The sequence below is a fragment of the Dryobates pubescens genome, chromosome 1, assembly GCF_014839835.1.
Source record: "Dryobates pubescens isolate bDryPub1 chromosome 1, bDryPub1.pri, whole genome shotgun sequence".
Lineage (NCBI taxonomy): Eukaryota > Metazoa > Chordata > Aves > Piciformes > Picidae > Dryobates > Dryobates pubescens.
The window spans coordinates 270,375-290,987 of record NC_071612.1 but is presented as its reverse complement, the minus strand read 5'-3'; the positions used below and the strand labels follow the sequence as shown (position 1 = coordinate 290,987).

Below are 20,613 nucleotides of genomic sequence, written 5' to 3'. Positions count from 1 at the left end.
GGGACTCAAAGCAGCCTCACACAGTTCACCACCAGGCATCTGGCGGAGGCAGAAGAGCTCCATGACAGCTGACAAACATCTACTGCAGCCAAAACCAGGCTGCACCACGACGGCAGAGCTACCAGTGACAAGAAGACATCAATCAGAAAATGAGTATTGCCTGAGCACAACTCCAGCTGCACAGGGTTTGTCATCACCAAATCACAGCTGCTCCAGTCTGCACCTTGAGGCTTGCAGAGCCCCTGTGCTCATCACAGAGGGATCAAGGCTGCAGCTCAGTGACATTTTTCCAATTACAGTTGGATTTATGGAATCCTTAAAGCATTTCTAAGGAAAAGCTCCCTGCTGAGGCAAGGTGAGTCAGCACATCTTCACCAACATCAAACACCAAGATCAAAGAAGTGAAATCTGTCCTGGTTTAGTTAAAAAATGGCACCAAAAACAAGATTATGAAGAGCTGAAGCAGCAAACCAGGCAAACCTTGAGACAGCAAATATGAAACAAACAGTGAAGGTTTTGCTGTACACATGACAGGTACAGGCTCAGGTAGAACCCAGGGGTCCAAAGGACTCTCAGCTCTGATCAGTGAATGTTACCTGCCAGATACTTTAAATAAATTACTTCTATTTCTTAAGCTTCATTAAAAGATTTAGCCACAATGAAACTGATTTAACAAATGGCTGCATTGTGCTTCACTGATTCCACTGAATCATAAACCAAGAGTTCTGCTAGGAATGAAGCCATGGTTTAGTGGTCATGAGGTGTTGGGTGACAGGTTGGACTTGATGATCTTTGAGGTCTTTTCCAACCTTATTGATTCTACGACTGGAATCAGTGACTCCAAATCTACCTGTAGCTGATTTTTAACCACACTTATCTTCATAAAGTCATTAAAAGCCATCACACGTGCTTTAAAGCTGTGCCCTCATCTGTATTTAACCTGTGTGCTGCCTACCAGTGATTTGTACCTTCAAGCAGAACCAACACAGCAAGGCTGATCCCTCTGGCACAGCCATGGCTGCGCCAGCACGTCCCAGACAGGAGTGACTGGAAGGTATCCGAGTACAGCAACAGGGAGTGCCTGTCACAGGGTGTGGAACTGGCAACCTTCTGTCCTTCTTAGGGAAAGAATAAAACACCAGCATCTGTATTCTCCAGTTCTTGCTGCAAGTGGGCTCCCTCTCTGCCTGGGCAAGGTGAGTATACCAGGTCCCAGGCTGGCCACTGGGTCTGGCAAAGTGTCTGGATCACCACAGGGGTCCACAGCATTGAAGCAGGTCCAAGGTTTACCTGGGATGTCAGTCCACAGGTCTGGGCTCAGATCAGGTGAGAGCAAGAGTCTTGGCTTAAAAGCAGCTCTCAAAGGAGTTTTCTCCCTTTCTTGCTTGTTTTGTTGGTTTATGCCCAGAGAAAGTCACTGTTTGGAATCCCCAGCACTGTTTCCCCTTATCCTCCTGGTTATTAAGAGCACCTGCTCACATCACCATCCTTCAGCAGGAACCAGATGTTCTTTAGACACTCCACAACTTTGATCACAGCTGAAGCTGATTAGAGATACATTTACAATTGACACAGGCACTCATCTCATGTGAAGATGGACTGCAGGGGGTGGACTGCATTGGAGATGACTTAATCCAACAGTCTTGTTCATAACAGAAAGCAAAAGTGACAGCACATGAGAGTGCAACTACAGAGTGCAGGGTGAGGCAAGCAACAGGCCATCCAGCTGCCCCTGGAACTGAGTGCTGGGCAACCACAGGCCGTGGTTCCCTTCCGATGGCGCAGCTGTCAGCCTGGGCAGGCTCAGTGCCGCCTCCGCACCAGCCCCGGCTCGGTAAAGCTCTGGGGCAAGCTGCAGCATACTCAGCTCGAGGCTTTCCTTTAGCTGAGGAGTCTGAGGCAGCCAAGGGTCCTGAGCCCACTTAACGCACAATCAAGGAAGTTCCTGGCTTGTCAGATCTCTGGGCAGGGCTGTAAGGATTCAACAGCAGAAGCACACAGAACAGAGCCGTGCTAAAGCAACAGACAAACCGTGTCAGAAACCCTGGCCAAGGACCAACCCAAGAGCTGCTTCAGCTACATCTTTGACTTGGTTCTGTTAAGAAATAAAACAGGACAACAACCAGACAACGTTCTGTGCTTCCACAAGGCCTATGAGGAGAGGCTGAGGGAGCTGGGGTTGTTCAGCCTGGAGAAGAGGCGGCTCAGGGGAGACCTTCTTGCTCTCCCCAACTCCCTGAAGGGAGGTTGCAGCCAGGCAGAGGTTGGTCTCTTCTCCCAGGCACCTAGCACCAGAACAGGAGGACACAGTCTCAAGCTGTGCCAGAGGAGGTTCAGGCTGTAGGTGAGGAGAAAGTTCTTCCCAGAAAAAGCACATTGGAATGTGCTGCCCAGGGAGGTGGTGGAGTCCCCATCCCTGGAGGTGTTCAAAAAAGGCTTGGATGTGGCACTTGGAGCCATGGTTTGGTTGTCAGGCGGTGTTAGGTATTAGGTTGGACTTGATGATCTCCGAGGTCTTTTCCAGCCTGGTTGATTCTGTGATCCTGTGATGTTTTTTGCTCACCAACAAAAACATGCAAGAGTGAGACTGAAACTAAGCACAGTCAAGAATGGATGAACTTTACACACCCTCAAAATACTTCAAGGAAATAAAAACGTTCCTTGCAAGCAAACTGGTATCAGAGAGCTTGGAGTGATAGCTGAAGTTGCTTTGTTCTATGGTACTCTGACTTCTTCAGCAACAGGAACCGTTTCAAATAACAATACTTGCAATAAAGCATTGAATTTATATGCAATACACATTCCTTTTTCTGAGCAATTTGCAATCCTGCTGACTCTTTGGTTTTGCAACTCAAAGAGCCTTCTCAAGTGCCATCCCAGCTCATAGCTACCTTTCTTGCTGCTAAAAGCAGTACCTCTCTCTACTTGAAGAGAGGATATCAAGGCTTAAATCTCTCCCCAGCACTGCTGCTCTCATTAAAGAAATGCATTATTTATTCTGTATCTTTATCAGTTGATGCCTGCTGCTGAACAGCTCTTCCCTCTGCCCCAGCAGGGTCTTGTTAGCCTGGAAGCCTTGTTTGAGAACCATCCACGCTACAAGTGGTCGCAGGTTCACGAGTAAAGAAAGCACACACACGGTAACTGAGGCACAGCCAGGACTGCAGTGAAGCCCTGACAAGCTGTTATGGTTGTGACCAAACCTGGACACAAGTCTTCCACCTTTGCATTACAGGAACAAAAACCTTTACAGAAGCAACCATCAAGCAAGATTTTATGACTTTGGTCATTTCTGTGCAGCTATTTTTCATCGGATTCTTCTCTTGTTTTTAAGGTGATCTAAAAGAGAGCTAAGTGAGATTTTAAGAAATACACAGAACAAGGATGGAAAAGTAAATAACAGAAACCTGAGATCCCCATCAACAAGTGTTGATCTGGATTCTAGCAGCCATAGTTTTCAGATGGGCACCAGGAAGCAATTCCCTGTAAGGACAGAGGAGCTGGAAGGCTCAGGTTACAGAGGGTGAGGCATCACTCCCGCAGCCTGCTCTGGGCCACCCAAGAGGGGACCGGTGCCGAAGTGTGAGAGTTCGTCACCACAGCTCCCCTCAGCCCCACCACAAAGGGCTTCCACCCGCACATGTGCAGCAGACACCAACCAGTACCACTGGGGAGGACCAGGTGAGCATCCCCAGGGCAGCTGCCTGCCGCCCTCCTGCTCCCGAAGAGCTGAGGCTGCTGCCGCCGCTGTGTTACAAGCTGGCTACATTTCAGCACACCCAGTGTATCAGATGTGCCACCCTCACCTTCCAAAGACTTCCAAGATTCACTTGTGCCTACGTACATCGGGAACCTTACCCACTCCTGAGCCTGCTCGTCCAAAAGTCTGTATTGCAGGCACAGCTCAGGGGCTATGCTCCAGATGCAACCCAGAGGTGACTGGTCCAACAGGCTCACCCTTGGTCTTTTCTCCCTGCTACATCCCTCAGTTTCTCACCACAGCAGCTCTTTGGCAAAGCCCAAATCCGAGGGCAGCTCAGGCCCACTATAAATGCTGCACAACACTTCTCCACCAGACCGAAATGCCCAAATCAGATACTCCAGATTATGTTCCCAAAGTGTGACAAGACAGCCAGGCAGCATTTCCTCACTTCTGCCACGTCAGACCTGTAGCAAACACTTCACTGTCTGCCAGAAATGAGCTGCAATATGCAGGTATTAAAAAGCAGCTGAAGATTCACTAAGTCAGAGGGTCATCTGTTGATGGAGGTCTCTGGATGGAGTAGCCCCCCAAAGGTGGCCTTTCCTCACATGCATTTCGGTTTCCCCTTTCAGATGCCAGTTGCCTCTCTCTCAAACGTGGAGAGGAAAGACTGAAGAGACCCTTCTGAAGTTTTCACAGGATGCAGCAGCTGAGGACATAGCACTCAGCAGTAGGAGCCACTGCCCCATCCACCTCCAAGATGACCACTTGTTTTGGCAGCAGCAGAGACACCATTCATAGGACTGCTTCTCCAGGCAGCTGCAGGTGCTGCTCCTCAGTAACCCAAGACCATTATCTACTAAACCCTGACTCCTGCTCTTGGTCTCACACCCAGCAGATGCTGGAGCAGAATGCAGTTACCATCAGATTAATAGCTCTCATGTTCAGTCACTCCTCCCAAGTGATCCAACTCATTCAGGCCTGTGGTTTCCAAGCTCTGGTTGTGCACTTGCCCAGTGCAGCAGCTCTGAGCATAGCCTTTATTGATACACTACATCCTGTACTGCTGAACCGATGCAATAGAAACCACGTGCAAAAACAGCAACTACAGAGCGAAAGAAAGACAAGCCCAACGTTGTTTCAAACCATTATTTTACTTTTTGATGGTACAGAAGTGTTTTCTTCCCATGTTCCAAGGAACACACATCCCACCCTGGAGACCCCTGGTTGCAGGGAAGGTGGCAACACTGCATCAGCCCAGCTGAATGGCTGCTTCAGTTCTTCGCCCCTGTCCCTACACACTGCTCACCCAGCAGGCTCAGGCCTGCTAAGGCTCCCTCTCAGACACCACGTAAAGGAACTATCACTTCAAACCAAGAAACCACATCTTGCTCCACCAACTGCAGCTGCTGGATTTGGGTACAAACTTGGAAAACTACCAACTTTCTCCAAAATTCTCCGGAAGCAAAGATCAGGAGTTCACTCCAGTGAAAGAAAGCCAGCAGGCAAGTAAGTCTGAAGCTGTTAAGGGGTCTCCTCCTGGCTCAGCTGCAGAGCCAACCCATCCCAGGAGCAGGAATGCTTTTCCTAACTACTGTATCACTACTTCTAATGTTTCAGCTGTGGCAGGAAACAAACCCCTCAGTACAGCTCCAGGCAGACTCCTCCAGTGCTTCTCCCAAGAGGAAACTTTACTCAGTGCCTCAGAATGATATTGTAATTTATGCTAATACTTCATAATTAACATCTATAAATGCAAGATATGCTAATGTCCAGATGACTACCAGGGAAATGCATCACATGTTACAGTGCTGAATACTCTGAGAAGGTTTTCACTTGGAGTATTTCAAAGCAGGCTTTCAGGAAGGAAACCAATGTACAACAAGGGAACAATCCTGCTGCAGAGGCAAGGTGAGGCAGCCTCTGGATGACAAAGGAGATCTTATTTGGCCCCAAACCATCATCTAGCCAACATGAAAGACACTGTAGTATATGAGAAAAAATTTGATAAGGAAAAGTTCCCACAAGCTTCAGGACCATGCTATTCCAACAACACCAAACACTAGGAAGACTCTCTTGGACCAGGAGTCGTGGTCAGACCCTGAGCATTTCCTAACTTTATCAAAGGGTTTGACCCCCACAAGCTACCCAAACCAAAAGAGACAGCAGTGACCCCGTATCAGCAGCCAGGCTGACCTACATCAGCCTACGTCAACAGCACCATTTACTCAAACTGGAGTTCCTCACTTGTGAAATACACAACAAAACAAGAGGGGGGAAAAAAAGGCATCTGCATAGGCACAAGGTCTTGTTGGAGACAGACAGCAGCTGCTAAGGAGGACTGCTCTGGGTGCTGCTCCTCCCATCAGTGCTTGTTTGCCTGTGGTGTGACCCCAATCCAACCTCATGTGTCCAGAAGCAGCTCTAGTTTCACTGATCAAATGCATATGAAATGAGTCACCTGCCACACAAGCAAATGACTGAGGCTTTCATCTTTGGAGCTCTTTGCTTCACCACTGGAGAAGTTTTTGAACACAGCAGCATTAGTGTTTGCTGAAAGAAACTTGGGGTTAAAAACAAGATTCAAATATCTTAAGAAAACATAAGGAGATGATAAAGACCAAAGGTAAACTTGAGTAACTTACTGCTGCTGCCGTGGCCTCCTCTCCACCTACATAGACAGAAGCAGCAATCTCCATCACAGACAGGTTTGTGGGAGCATCAGTAGTGGATGAGGACCTGGGCCGCCCCACCTGGATCTCCTGGGCGGACCTCCTGTTGATCTGCGGGCTGCCCTTCGGGGCCTCTGCCTTGCCCCGCCTGCTGTGCAGGCTCGTGCCCCTCTTCATTTTGGGTGGCACTCTGATCTGCTGCAGCACCCGGTTCAGAGCTGTGGGGTGGGTGGAGACACCATCAATGTCAGCACAGACGCCCTGGCTTTCCAGCTCCACCTCGGGCTCCAGCTCAGCCTGCGCTTGCTGAACATCGTGCGGAGAGACGGACGACCTCCGGCGCTGGTGCTGGAAAAGGTGCTTCAAGCCTTGGCCAATCACATTAATGTTCTCCAAAGCATTGTGGGTTATTTTGGACAATTTTTGCTCAGACTCGTGTTGCTTTTTGGTCTCTTGATCTTGGGATCTGCCTCCAGGATCAGGGTCATCACACAACTGTTCGGTGCCAGAGGGCTCCATTGGTGACACCCGGCAGGGCTGTGTGACTGCTCATGCAGAAACACTCCCTGTCTTTAGAAGGCTCGCCTTTCAAATGCCAAGATTGTCAGCCAGCTAGGTGTGCAACTGCTTCAAGAGTGACTACACATGCAGCTGTGCCACGGTGACCTCATGCTTATCTAATGTTAAACAAAAGAGTCAGTGTTACACATCCATGCAGGCAGGAGAGGGTTAAAAATCCAATGCACAAAACATGCCATTACCAACACAAACCCTACGCTTCTCCAAGCACCCCTCCAGTGGGATTAGTTGCATCTAGGCCCTATGCAGAAGCCAAAGCTTGTATGGGACAAGTCATCCATGGCCTAGGGGGAGAAGCCCAGCACAAAGGGTACAGGACAGCAAGGAGGGTAAAAAAAGCTGCTCAAAAGGAGGAGAAGCGAGGAGAAGCCAGTGGGGGTTTATTTACTAAGAACAAGCCCACAGTAGTATCTACCACGAGGTTAAACTTCTGGAGAGTATGTTAAGTCTTGTGGCAGATCTGATTTTGTTCCTTGACAAATATCAGGTATTTTGTGCTTCAAATGTAATGCCTGCTCTGCTTCCCTGATTTTCCTGTAGGATACCCAACTTCACAGTACTTGGTATATGCAAGAAAGCAGAACAGTTCCAAATGGCAAGAAACAGCTTACTGCTGCCAACATCCACTGATGGCACTGGAGACTAGATGGGAAAAATCTGTCTTCAAGCAAGAACAGGGAAGTGAAATGGTTTCAATTGGCAGAGTCTTGTCCATAGCTCTCAAACAAAAATGCCTTTTAAAAAGTAGACTAAGCAACCAGTCTGGAAGGGAGCAGCACCACGCCTGTGTAGCTCGGTCTCCAGCAGAGGAAACAGACTTTCTCCAAGAAAGTTCAACCTCAGCTAGCAGCTGGGCTCAGGAAGCTACTGGTGCTACACTGCAGTTGAGCACTCCCATGGCAACACAGGAAAGGGAAGGGACACTGAATCTGAAGGGGTCTCAGCAGCACCACGAGATCGCATGCTCGGAAGCTGATCATTTTCTTGCAGGAGAAAGCTTTGATTAGGCTTCTATAAATACAGAAACCAGATCAGAGAGGTCTACCTCAATCTTGGCAGAAAGCAGCCTGAGCTTTAAAAAACCCAAACCATTTTACTTGAAACGCAACACGTTTGGGATTTGAGAGCCCTCATTGTATCTGCAACCAGCTGCAGAAACAATGCACGGGTTACAGCCAGAGCGCGCTCAATGCTGTGCATCTAAAAGCTGACACAGTGGGTTAAAGAGACATTCCAAAAGGCTTTCCAAATTGGCATCCAAAAATATCAGAGGAGCTGCCTCACACCCTTTTTCAAATGTCATTGCTATCAGCTGGAGGCAAGATGAAATTTGGTACTTACAGAAAGCAAAGCACTGGAATCGCACAGGATCTCATCCCTGCACTTGGGGCATGTTCTAAGCACTGAGCCTGGATATATTGGCCAGTTTAATCAATAACATATTACATGCAAAGTGATAAACCACAGCCCAGAAAAACATTTACCCATAGTCATGCAGAAACTGCACAGCAGAATGAAAAGAGGGCAATGCCCCTTTATTTTCACATATTTCACATTTTCCTGGATGACTTCACCTGCCTGTATGACCGCCAGCACTGTGCTCTGACTGTGGAGCTTGCTTGCTCCTAGTGTTTTTTCTCATATAACAGACTTCCCAGAAAGCTGAACTGCAGGTCTCTGCTCAGTTTAAGTTTTGGGGCAAGAAAGGCAAAGCTAGATTCTCTTTGATCCAAGAGACCCAAGGGTGCAGTGAGCAAACATCAGTGGCTAAAATGCGAGAGGCCCAACACTATTTGGCATATAAAATACGAACCTGAGAGCTGACCCACAACTGCCTCTTCATTTTAGTTCATTCCCTCAGTGCTCATTTTTCAGTCAGGACTCACTGCAGAGCTGCAGTTCACCCCAAAGATGCCCAGTACCCTCTCTGATGAGCACCTGTCTGATCTCCTGCCTGCTTAACTGCTGACCTTACAGCATGGCTCGTCACCTCACTGGAGATCCAGGGGCTGTCTGCTGGAAACCATTAACCTGCCTAAACTGGCCTCATGCCCATTTACAAATCAGCCTGAAACACATCAGCCCACAGCAAGCTCACCAACACGCTGCCCCTGGGCACTCCGACTGCTTTCTGACGCTACACTGACTCCCGGCTTCAGGAGGCTCCTGCCAGCCTGAAAAGCTCTGCCGATTGCCCAGAGGGTGTGCAGGTCCTTAAAGCTACTTATTTGTCTTAGCACCTACTTTGGGGGAAAAGCCAGCATAAATGTGAAGAACTGAGAATCAGTAGAGTTAATTAGCACAGTTACTTGCACTAGGATTCAAGCTTTGTGCATTTCCCCCCCTACTTCTAACACCTTTATATTCTCTTTGAGGGGGAAAAATGGATTACTTTATAGCATGAAGTTCAAGAAAATACATTTCTTATTTGTAGAATACAATAGATCAGAAACAAACCTCACAATTCCATATACAGTCACACTGAGCAGACATAGAACAGTCTACATCCCAGACATGCTAACATTTATGCAGTTATTTCACAGCAGCACTGGGAGACAAAACGGTTCAAAAGGAGAAGCTGGCAAAAAAAACATTAGGTAACTGAATATGTAAAGCAGTACTTGCCTCCATCACGTGCCCTTTGGCATGGCTGACAGCAGTCCCTCCACTGAGCAAAACTGCAAAAGAAATGGGGTATGAGCTGCAGCTGCTGGAAAAGGCAGGAAACATGTACACAACAATGCCACCGTGGTGACTCCTTCCCCCCATCTCAGTGCCAGTGCCTCTGGGAGCTGGGCTGCTTTAAAGTCTTCCAAATAACCCAAGTGATTTGAAACTGAATCCTAATCCTACAGTGTTAACCAGTCAAGAAGTTCTCCTGAAGGAATGTTTTCCCTCAGGATTTATGGCCACCAGCACACACTGCAAGCACAGCTGCAGCTCTAGCCTGCAAGGCCACACTAGTGCACAGGTTTGACTTTCTCCTCCTGCTCAGATGCTCCAGGCATGGATCAAGCACTTCCTTTCCTTCAAGTGGAGGTCACCCAGCAGGAGATGAGGACTGTAAGCACCTGGAAAAATGAGCACCTGCAGCTCACTTCACAAGGAAGCCTCTGCCAACTTGGCTCAACTGCTGCAACCTCTGCCCGGAAGCCAACAGCACCAGCCCCTGTCCCCCACAGCCACCAGCCCTGCACAGCACCTTCCACGGTGCAGAGCACCCACACAGCACCCAGAGCCACCTGGTCAGGGACACGACCCTCATGGAGTGGGCCTGAAGGAGTTGAAGGTCTGAGTCTGGCCTAGGCACAGCCCAGGACACCATCCTGGCTCTGCTCTCTCCTCAAGGAGGAAAGAGGCTACTTCAAGAGTAGTTCCGCTGTGACAAGCCCCTGGTAAGGCCAGAGGGCTTGACAGAGCACCACAAGAGGCTAAGAAGACAGGAGCTGAGCAGATGCAGCCTGTGTGTCTCTGGCCAGACGTGCTGCTTTGGGGCACAGCTAAGCCACCCAGACTGCCCAGGGCACACGGAGTCCTCAGCTGGTTCTTGGACATTGGGACAAGCTTCAGCACACAGCAGCACTCAGAAGAGCCCTACCAGACCCTGCACAACTGAAGCATTTTGACCATTTTATTGCATGCCAGATTCCCACCTGGAAGACAGCAGAGATAATGTCTATCAGAAGCACAGGTGGGGATGCCAGAATGAGGGAAGTGGTGCCAGCGAACAGGAAGAACTCACAAATACGAAGGTTCTGGGCAAGCCAACCTCCGTGCCTGATGCTTTCCTCTATGCAAAATATGAGTGAGCCAGCTAGCTGAAGGGAAAGAACACCGAGGGTAACCCCAGTGAAGGTGCTTTAAGAAGCTTCATGATGGAGCAACTTCACTCCCTTGCAGGAACGCGTGCAGTACCAGCTAAGAATAACTCAAAGCGAGAATCCCAAGCTGCTCAATTTCATGAAGGTGGCCAACTGTATTCTTTTGGGCAAAAGGACTCAGTCAGCTGCCACATGCACTAGAAATGAATTCTTCATTCAGGAGTCCCAAAACATAGCAACAAACCGCAGAGTGTCAAGGAACGAAGCACTCACTTCAGGACACCGTTCTCATGGAACAGTGCTTATGTATGAATTGCACACCCACCACCATGAGGTTTTTAAGATTCAAGGACCAAACTGGCACTGTCTGAGCCCATATAAGACATGAGGACACACCACCTCTGTTCTGGAAGCCTCACAAGCCTAGCGTAGATCTGCACAGTCAAGATCACTTGTTAGGGGCAAGTATGCAGCAAGTAAAGGAGGGGGAGCTGATCCCTGAGGTCACTCAGAAGGCATTAAGCATGAAGAGAGCATGCTCCTCTTGCCTGGAGCAGGAGTGTTGAAGGAAGGAGGGAGAGCCCCCTTCTCCCACACTTTCCTCATGCACATGAACAAATGGCCATTTGAGAGGGCTGAGCAGCAGCAGACTGTGTGCTCGGGCACACCGGAGCGTACCTGCCGGTGCCACCGCTGCACCTCTTAACGGTTCACGTGCTCAGACCGGGCAAGGGCACCACGCTCAAAGACAAACCAGGAGGAGACTTCTTCAACATCAGCCTCTTCTCCCATCCACATCCTGTTGAAACAGTTCCTTCCTACAGCTTTATATTTAATACTGCTGATCAAGAAAACTAACAAGGACAGTTTCTGGTTCCTGAAAGCTCAAGTATGAACCCCGGAGATAAAACTGCATTCAAGTCACAGACGAGCAGATACCACACACTCTTCATGAGCCATAGATCCCTTTCTCACACCTCAAGTACTGGGTTCAGTCTTGAGCCCCTCACCACAGGGACACTGAGGGGCTGGAGCAGATCCAGAGAATGGCACCAAACCTGGGGAAGGGTCTGGAGAAGTGGGCTGGTGGGGAGCAGCTGAGGGAGCTGAGGGTGGTCAGTCTGGAGAAGACGCTGAGGCGAGACCTCATTGCTCTCCACAGCTCCCTGAAAGGAATAGCTTGCAACCTGTCAATTTATTAGACTACTTTCAAAACTGTTCTGCTGCTTCTAGAGCTGGCATTCCATAATAGTCTGACTGTGGAGGGCAACCTTACCAGTTCCACAGTTTAGCAGAGCTCCTGGGCCTTCCTTCAAGAAAGCACTCACTGGCTATCTCCAAAGCCCTCCCCTCGCCTTGAAGAGCTTCTTAGCCACCTGGAATGTTCTACGAACTTACATTACCCTGAGGGCTGAACATCCATGGTGTTCACATTGCAGTGCTTCTACACTTCACTGACTTCCTTAGTTTTAAGATGGAAAAAAGGAAACAATGAAAGGTCAAGAAGCTGCCTTAAAGTTATGTAAGACCTTTGGAACAGAGGATCAAACATAGAATAGAATACATAGAATAAACCAGGTTGGAAGAGACCTTCAAGATCATCGCGTCCAACCCATCAACCAATCCAACACCGCCCAAACAACTAACCCACGGCACCAAGTACCCCGTCAAGTCTTCCCCTGAACACCTCCAGTGATGGCAACCCCACCACCTCCCCCGGCAGCCCATTCCAATGTGCAATCACTCTCTCTGTATAGAACTTTTTCCTAACATCTAGCCTGAACCTCCCCGGCGCAGCCTGAGACTGTGTCCTCTTGTTCTGGTACTGCTTGCCTGGGAGAAGAGACCAACATCCGTCTGTCTACAACCTCCCTTCAGGTAGTTGTAGAGAGTAATAAGGTCACCCCTGAGTCTCCTCTTCTCCAGGCTAAGCAACCCCAGCTCCCTCAGCCTCTCCTCACAGGGCTTATGTTCCAAACCCCTCACCAACTTTGTTGCTATTCTCTGGACTCGTTCCAGCAAGTCAACCTCCTTCCTAAACTGAGGGGCCCAGAACTGGACACAGGACTCGAGGTGCGGCCTAACCAGTGCAGTGTACAGGGGCAGAATGACCTCCCTGCTCCTGCTGGCCACACTGTTCCTGATGCAGGCCAGGATGCCATTGGCCCTCTTAGCTGCCTGGGCACACTGCAGGCTCATGTTCAGTCTACCGTCGACCAGCACCCCCAGGTCCCTCTCAGCCTGACTGCTCTCCAGCCACTCTGACCCCAGCCTGTAGCTCTGCATGGGGTTGCTGTGGCCAATGTGCAGAACCCGGCACTTGGATGTGTTAAATCTCATGCCCTTGGACTCTGCCCATCTGCCCAGCCTGTCGAGGTCCCTCTGCAGAGCCTCTCTACCCTCCAGCAGATCAACTCCTGCCCCCAGCTTGGTGTCGTCAGCAAATTTACTGATGATGGACTCGATGCCCTCGTCCAGATCATCAATAAAGATGTTAAAGAGCATGGGGCCCAGTACTGATCCCTGGGGCACACCACTGGTGACTGGCTGCCAGCTGGATGTGGCACCATTCACCACCACTCTCTGGGCTCGGCCCTCCAGCCAGTTCCTAACCCATCGCAGTGTGCTCCCATCCAAGCCAGGGGCTGACAGCTTGGCCAGGAGTTTGCTATGGGGAACGGTGTCAAAGGCCTTGCTGAGGTCCAGGTAGACTACATAAAGCTTACTCTTGTCAGACCAAAGTCACTATAGCTAAAGGACTCCACACTGCTGTCACCTTCTGATCTGCTCAGTGTCCAGGGCCATGGCTGCCACCTCCCAAAGCCACTTGGAAAGCTCCTTCCCTGGGACGGGCTGCATGCAGGCCGCTTTCCAGCCAGCTAATACAACCACTGCTCCAAGCAAGATAAAGCAAGACCAAAGAAAGATTTAACCTTCTGGTTTGGCAACACTTGCAACTACATCCAGCACACACACTTGCTCAAAATGATTTTGTGAAGTACTTGAGAAGTTCACAGACAACACTAGCAATGCAGCTGCAGGTGCTCCAGAAGTTACCAAATCTGATGGGTGTGGGTATATACAAAGGATTCTTATGCAGACCAAGGCTCTCCTAGACAGAAGGGAACCTTGGCTGCCAGCAAGTCTTCCTTTCCAAAAAAAGATGGATTAAAAATGAGACCTTTCACACTGTGTCCACAGGTGTGTAGGTTGGAGGATAAGTGATACAAGGCTGCGATTTACAGCTGTGCAGTTTGCCAAGAGGTGGCCAACAGCCCACACTCTCCCTGGATCCAGCGATCTGCTTCAGAAAAGCCACATTCCCACCTACTCATCTCCATCAACAAACTGAAGGAAAAGCCAACCTGAAGCATTTCCTCAGGAACATCTCTGCTTTGTGCTACAAGAAGCAAAGCTCCATCCTGAAGGCAACATTCACGAGGTCAGAGCAAACTGACATGGGAGTTAAAAGCTCCACAGCCCAGAGGATGGCAGGAGTGTGAAGATGAGTTGCAGTAGGCAGTGTCTGAGGAAAATGCATAAGGAACAGAGAAGAGGTGGTCGTGGGGGTCTGCTGTGTGTCAAATGCAGCTCCAAGTGCCAAGTCCTGTTTGTCAAAACTAGCCAGAGTTGTTAAGCAACCGTCTGAAGCTGCTTCATGGCTTTTCCCCGTTGCAGGGATGCAAAGCAGCAGAAGCACGTTCCAATTTCAGGCCAGCAGATGCAGCTGTTTGATTCAGCTGCTTCAGAGCAGCTGTGGAGGCCCTTCCGTCAGCAGCAGGACCTGCTCCTGAGCCTGTTCAGAGCACCCTGACAGCAAAAGCCTCCCTTCAGACACCACATGAACTCAACACCTCCAGAGCTGAATGAGTCACTCCATTTCTGTTAGCTTCCCCCTCTTCAAAGAAATAATTCACTGGCACAGATTTAATTCCAAATGTTTCTGTGGTCAGCCACACTGCTAAACATTTGCATTACCTGCATTGCATGCTCCAACCCCTGCAAGAGTGCAGCGTTACCAGGCCACGCCGAGCACTCCGGCAGGACCTTCGGGAGAGGAAGAGATCAAAGCTGCTCTTAGCCTCACCCAGGAGATGCTGTCGCTTTCAGCGTGTCAGAGCCCACTCAAATGCCAGCAGCCAGTGAACCAGGAAGCAGCAGCACAGGGATCTTCAGTCCCTTTCCAGGGGAAGACAAAAGGTTATGCTGCAGCTATTTCAGGCACTGCAGAGACTCCTAAGCATGCTAGCCATGAAAAAGAGAAGAGATAGCCTCTCATTTTAGCTCCTAGCAGATTCATCTGTGACAATGCCAGCACAGAAAGTGGCAAGATTTAGCACCTCTAGTTCTAAAAGAAAGGTTTTTTCCAGGCTTGGAGTTGTAAGATAAAGCAAGTTAAATTAGCAGGTTTGTGGAAAAAAAGCTACCAGCTGCCAGCAGCCCACGCTCTGTGTGCTTTAACACACGCTCCTAGCCCCCAGCTGGGAAAGCATCCTATTTACAATGACTCCTCAAAGAAGAAAGTAGAGCTAACCTGGCACACAGTGGTGAAATACTCCCCCTGATGACTCAAAACCAGCATTAATTCTGTGATCTTTCAGAAGCGTTGACTCAACTTACTGAGTCTAAAAGACAGATCAAAAGAAGTGTTCCTTTGGCTGGGTAAAATGACATTGTGTCAGGCCTCTGGCTATGAGATATACCAAAGCCTTCTACTGGTAGTTACCATCAAATGAGCTACAAAGCAGAAGCTTGAATTAAAACAGCTCACGAAGACAAATCCCCAAATGGCACAAAGTCAACCCCCAAACACTGCTGCCTATCCCCACACTGCACCCAGGCCTTAACACACCTGCTCGAAGCACTGCACCTGACAGATCCTTATCAGAAGCTCATGGGACTCACCAAGGGACTGCCAGCACTGCCCTGCCTCTTCCAAACTGTCCTGCACATTCATGACATGACAGCTTCACTCTTGCTCTCCAGAAATTTGTCTTTCCTGACCTTATTCAGGTGAGAGACTGTGGGGAGCTTTTCATTAAGTGCAGCTCTTAGCAAATCCTATTAGAGTAACAGTAATGGCCATAATTTGGGGCTGCTTTGTTTAAATGTTGGTTTTTTTCCTAATTAAGCATTAGCAAATTCCTCCCAGCAGTGCTACAAACGAGATGCTCAGTTTGCCCATTAAACGTGGCTTGGACTCCTTCAGACAACACCTGGCAGAGGCTGGGAAGACCTACCCCCAGGAGAAGACCACCTTACCCACAGCTCCTCACTGGCACCTGTTCCTGAAGAATGTGCTGCCAGCTGCCTGCAGAAATGCAGAATGCCCTTAACTGGACTCAGTACAGCCACTCCTCCAGGGCTCAGGTAGCTCCAGCACAGCTTGAGACAAGGAGCAGGACCACGGGGTCCCTATGTGCCCTGCTGTGGAGACACCGCAGCAAGCCAGCCCTTGTGCCTCAGAACAAGGCCAGGCAGTCACAAGTCCTGCAGCATGGGGCTATGGTGCCAAGCCTCTTCCCTGCTGCTGAGGAAGCAACCTGGGGCAGCCACAACGCCTCAGTGCCACAGGGCAGCAGGCACTGGAAGGGAGCCCACACTGGCTGCAGACACAGCTCCCTGGGCACCAGCAGGCCCAGCCCCGCGGTGCTGCCTCTGCACTATCAGGCACCTGGCACCACTTCTGCACATTTCCCTTTAAGCACCTCTCATAACAGACACAACAAACCTCTCACTGCAAGGTGAGCTTCATTCAACTTCAGCTGACTAATCTTGAGAAGGTTTCAAGGAGGGAAGGCCCACACACACCTCCTGCACCAGAGCAACAGAAGTACCTGCCTGCATGTGGTCCCTCTCTTCCAATAGGCCTAACTGTGCCTTTTAGAAAGGACACAGCACAGCTAAGCAGCCACACACAATGCCAGCTCTTCAACATCCACCTCCACATCCAACTGCACAAAGAGAGTTATTTCAGTGACCTGGGCATGAGGAAATGGGCTGGACAGCTTGCTTGCCAATGGGAATCAAGCAGTCATGCATTCCAAGCCCCAGCCAGCAGCAGAATGTTTCCTCCCACATTCATGGCAGAGTCCACATGAAAAAAAAAAATCCACTAAATTGTTACCCAAAGCAGCATAAAGAAGGAGCAGATTTGTCTGAAACAAGGCTGGAGCCTACCTGCCACGGAGGAGGTGCAGGCTTATAGCCAGAGCAGAACCAGCACCCATGTTAATGGCATCCTGCAGAGCTCTTGTTCAACTTAGGTGTCCATCAGAACTCCCAGGGCACCTTCTGAAGCCCAGCTTTCCAGATGGCTGGGCCCACAGGGCTCTGTAGGTGGCCCATACAGGGGCAGTTCTGCCCCAGGCACAGGACTTAGCATTTCCCATAGCTGAATTTTGCCAGGCTCCTGCCTACAGCTTTCTCAAGCCCTCTGAACGACAGCACAATCACCTGGCACACTGTGGCTCCACCACCTAGGCCATTAATGAAGAGGTTGAACCAGTACTAGACCCAGTATCAACCCCTGGGGTTCCCCACCACGACTTCATGTCACACTGACCACAAACCTCACAGACAAACTGAGGAAGTGAGGGCTAAATATGTGGGCAGGTGGATGGGAAGCTGGCTGCACTCTCTCTAGTCCATCTCAGTGTCCATATACCCAGTCCATGCTGCCTCAGGCTCCCATGAGGACACTGGGGGGATGGGGTGAAAGCCCCACTCAAGCCAAAGCAGACAGCAGCCACTGCTCTCCTCTCATCCACCATCTGCACTGAGCTCTGCCCACTCAGAGCAGAGGGTAGGGAGCTACCACCCCTTGTCCCCAGGCACATCACCAGGCAGTTAAGCAGACAGGCAGGTAAGAGCTGTGTCCCTCCAGCGTGGTCTCAGCCACTGGAGGTCAAGGAGCAGAATCAGCCATGGATGCACGACCACCCTGCCAGGCCTCTACTTGCAGCATGTCAGTTTTCCTTTCGAAAAGCCAAAAGGCTGATGACTGCTGAGTCTCTTCTGGAAGGCAAAGACATGCTTGGCTGCTCTCACTATAACCCACAGCTAAGTGGCAAGGCTACCACCACCCTGGAGCAGGAGCACACACAGCACAACAAAGAAAACCTGTGCCAGCAGCTTCTGAAAGTCAAGAGATGGTATCAGCCTGTGCCAGCCCCCCCTGAGCCTGTACAGAGAGAGCTCCACCATTTCCTCATTCCAGGTTTAGAATTAAAAGAGCTACAGGCCTTCAGGTAAAATGCAGCTGTGCAACCTGTGCATTTCTGTGCTCTCTCAACAGCTAAGGCCTTCTGCTCCCTGGGTGGGACAAAGCTGCACAGCCAAAGCAAAGCCCACACAGCTCTGCTAGCCTTGTACACAACAGGCAGACTGCTGCTCCCCCTGAGCAAAGACCACTGCGCACAAGCAGGGTACACATCTTTTGCAGGCTTCCCTGAAGATGCTTTCCAACTCAAGGCAGGGATCTTCCAGCTTCTAAAACTCAATGTAACCAAACAGAAACCACCATCACCTCCCAGGTGCATTTCTTGAAGTCTGTCAAATGCCTGGGAAAACAACCTCTGTAAAGGCCCAGATGGCACTGAAGAAATGAGCAGGGAGATAGTGAGGGTTGAGATCATACAACAGAAGCCCTTCTGAAACCAGTCGTTTGAGGATTCCTGCAGCAGGTTCAGCCAACATCACCCTCCTCAGTGTGGCAGCTGGATGCTCTGGCTCCTGCAGCCTCACTGTGCAGGCGGATATCCCAGTGCTAAAGCCAGGAGTAATGATGCAGGTCGAGCTGAGGATGCATGTCTGGAGTTCCCCCCACCCTACAGCCAGATGCCCTCTCTCCCCTCTGCTGTAGGTCACAGCAGGCACACCTACCTCAAGGGCCCTCAGGCCAGCTCAGCACGTTGCATAGATGTGCTCACAGTTGTAATCCAAATGTCTTCAAGGGAGGTCTCCCCTTAAAGATACTTCCACAGGGAACAGGAGAGGCAGGGGAGGAAGGAGATAGGGTTTATCACCTTCTACATTTGCAGACATCTGCAGTCAGTAGCATAGGTTGTTTTCAGAGTAAATCTTGGCAACAAAGCTTCTTTGTAGAGGAGAAAGACCTGCCAAAATGAATGGGCAGAGTGAGGAGCACCATCAATATCTGCAAAGCAACAAAACAGCATCACAGAGCCTGAGTCTCCTGCAGAGAAAAGATCCAGCTCCCAGGTGCAGTGCTGGGTTTCTGCTGGCTTTGCCACATTCAGAATCAGAAGCTGTCTCTGAAGTGTTTTGTATTTCCAGTGCTTTAAGCCAACACTTTCTCTGAAGAAGGAGAATTTTCTAAGCATTCAGATCCTGTTTGATCATAAAGAGAGCACAAAACACAGTGGCACACCACAGAGTGCCCTGCAGCAGCTGCCTATATGCCTTGATGCACACAGGAGTGCTGGTGTGACCAGCAAAGCTGCTGTCCAGGACCAGCACTAAGGGCGATGGAGTCCAGCATGCACACCAGGCACAGCCTGGGAGAGGGCCTGCAGGGCATGAACATTTAGGAGCCAACACTGGCATGCTTCTGAACTCAGCTAATGTGGATTTCAGTTAATGAAATGTAAACTCTCTGGGGCAGAGACCTTCTGTTCTGTGTTCGCATCTCAGAGCATGGCAGACCAAGGCTCCAAGGGAAGCTGCTCCACGTTCCTGTGACACAAGCTCTGTACTCTGGGTGCAGAGTTCTCCCCTGCAGGTGAGGAGGGGCAGCTGGCCTTGCATCCCCAGAAGTGCCTCTGAAAGCATGGAGAGAGCCCCTTCTGGACAAGGCTTCCAACTGCAGACGAGTTGGAGTTGCTTCCTTCTGCAAGCAGCTGAGCATGCTTGGCCAAAGGAACAATTTCAAGCCTTTGGAGCTCACATCCCAGCTCAGAGAACCAGCTTGCTGTGCTGTGACAGCCCCCAGTGTCTTGGCTGCTGAGGGGGCTTCAGAATTTTAATGCAGGTATTTAAATCACAGCAGATTACTCAGTTTCTAGTAGTGCTGACAGTCTAGCCTGCCACCTCCACACTGCATTTCACTCATGTTTCTTCACTTTTTCTGAAGTGCCACTGAATTCACCATTAAACACTGTGCCAGCTCACACCACCACAGACTGGTTGAGGTTGGCAGGGACACTGGAGGTCATCTGGTCCAACCCCCTGCCTAAGCAGGGCCACCCACAGCTGGCTGCCCACAAACCACTTGAACAAGTCTGTGTCTCAGCCTCTCCCTTGCCCTGGAGCTAACCCAGGTCCCCTGCCAGCGCTAAAGAAACTCTGACCCTCGCCAGGGCACAGCCTCCTCTGTAAGCACCACTCCAGCAGGCAGTGCCCAAGCACACTGCAGGAGGCAGCTTTCACAGTGCATCATCAGCTGTATTTTAGGAACAAGGAACACTTCAAGAGGAGTCCATTGAAGGGAAGCCACTCGACCAGCTCACCTGAGCAACAGCTAGAACAGTGACTCCAGTTCCCAAAGCCTGGCTGTCATTAGAAGCCAATAGCTATGAAACCAGCTGTGAAGACGTCCCACAAGGAAAACACCCTGGAGAAGCAAGTGCAGAGAGCAGACTCCTCCCCCAGGTCTCTATGTAAAACTTCCTAGAAACCAAGATATTATCATGCCAATCATTTCTGGATGGCTCAAAACCAGTTCTCTGAGAGACCAGAAAAGACCTCACATGGTTTGCCTGACTCCAGAGCAAGCTGCAGCAGCCTGCTCAGTGCAGGCACCAAGCCACTCACCCAAAGAGAATGGGAGCTGACTTGCTAGAGAGAGCCCAGCTCCTGCAAAAGGCACATCTGCAAA

At 50.1% G+C, this 20,613-nt stretch overlaps 1 protein-coding gene across 1 annotated transcript in view; it reads right to left on the bottom strand.

The window, feature by feature from the left end:
- TMCC1 (transmembrane and coiled-coil domain family 1) overlaps positions 1-7,288 on the bottom strand; it is a 62,706-nt gene extending 55,418 nt beyond the window's left edge. Inside the window, exon 1 of the mRNA XM_009904050.2 lies at positions 6,349-7,288. Within this exon, the coding sequence (XP_009902352.1) occupies positions 6,349-6,894 (546 nt within the window). The 5' untranslated portion in view covers positions 6,895-7,288. The remainder of the gene's footprint in view (positions 1-6,348) is intronic.
- Between the last annotated feature and the right edge of the window lie 13,325 nt (positions 7,289-20,613).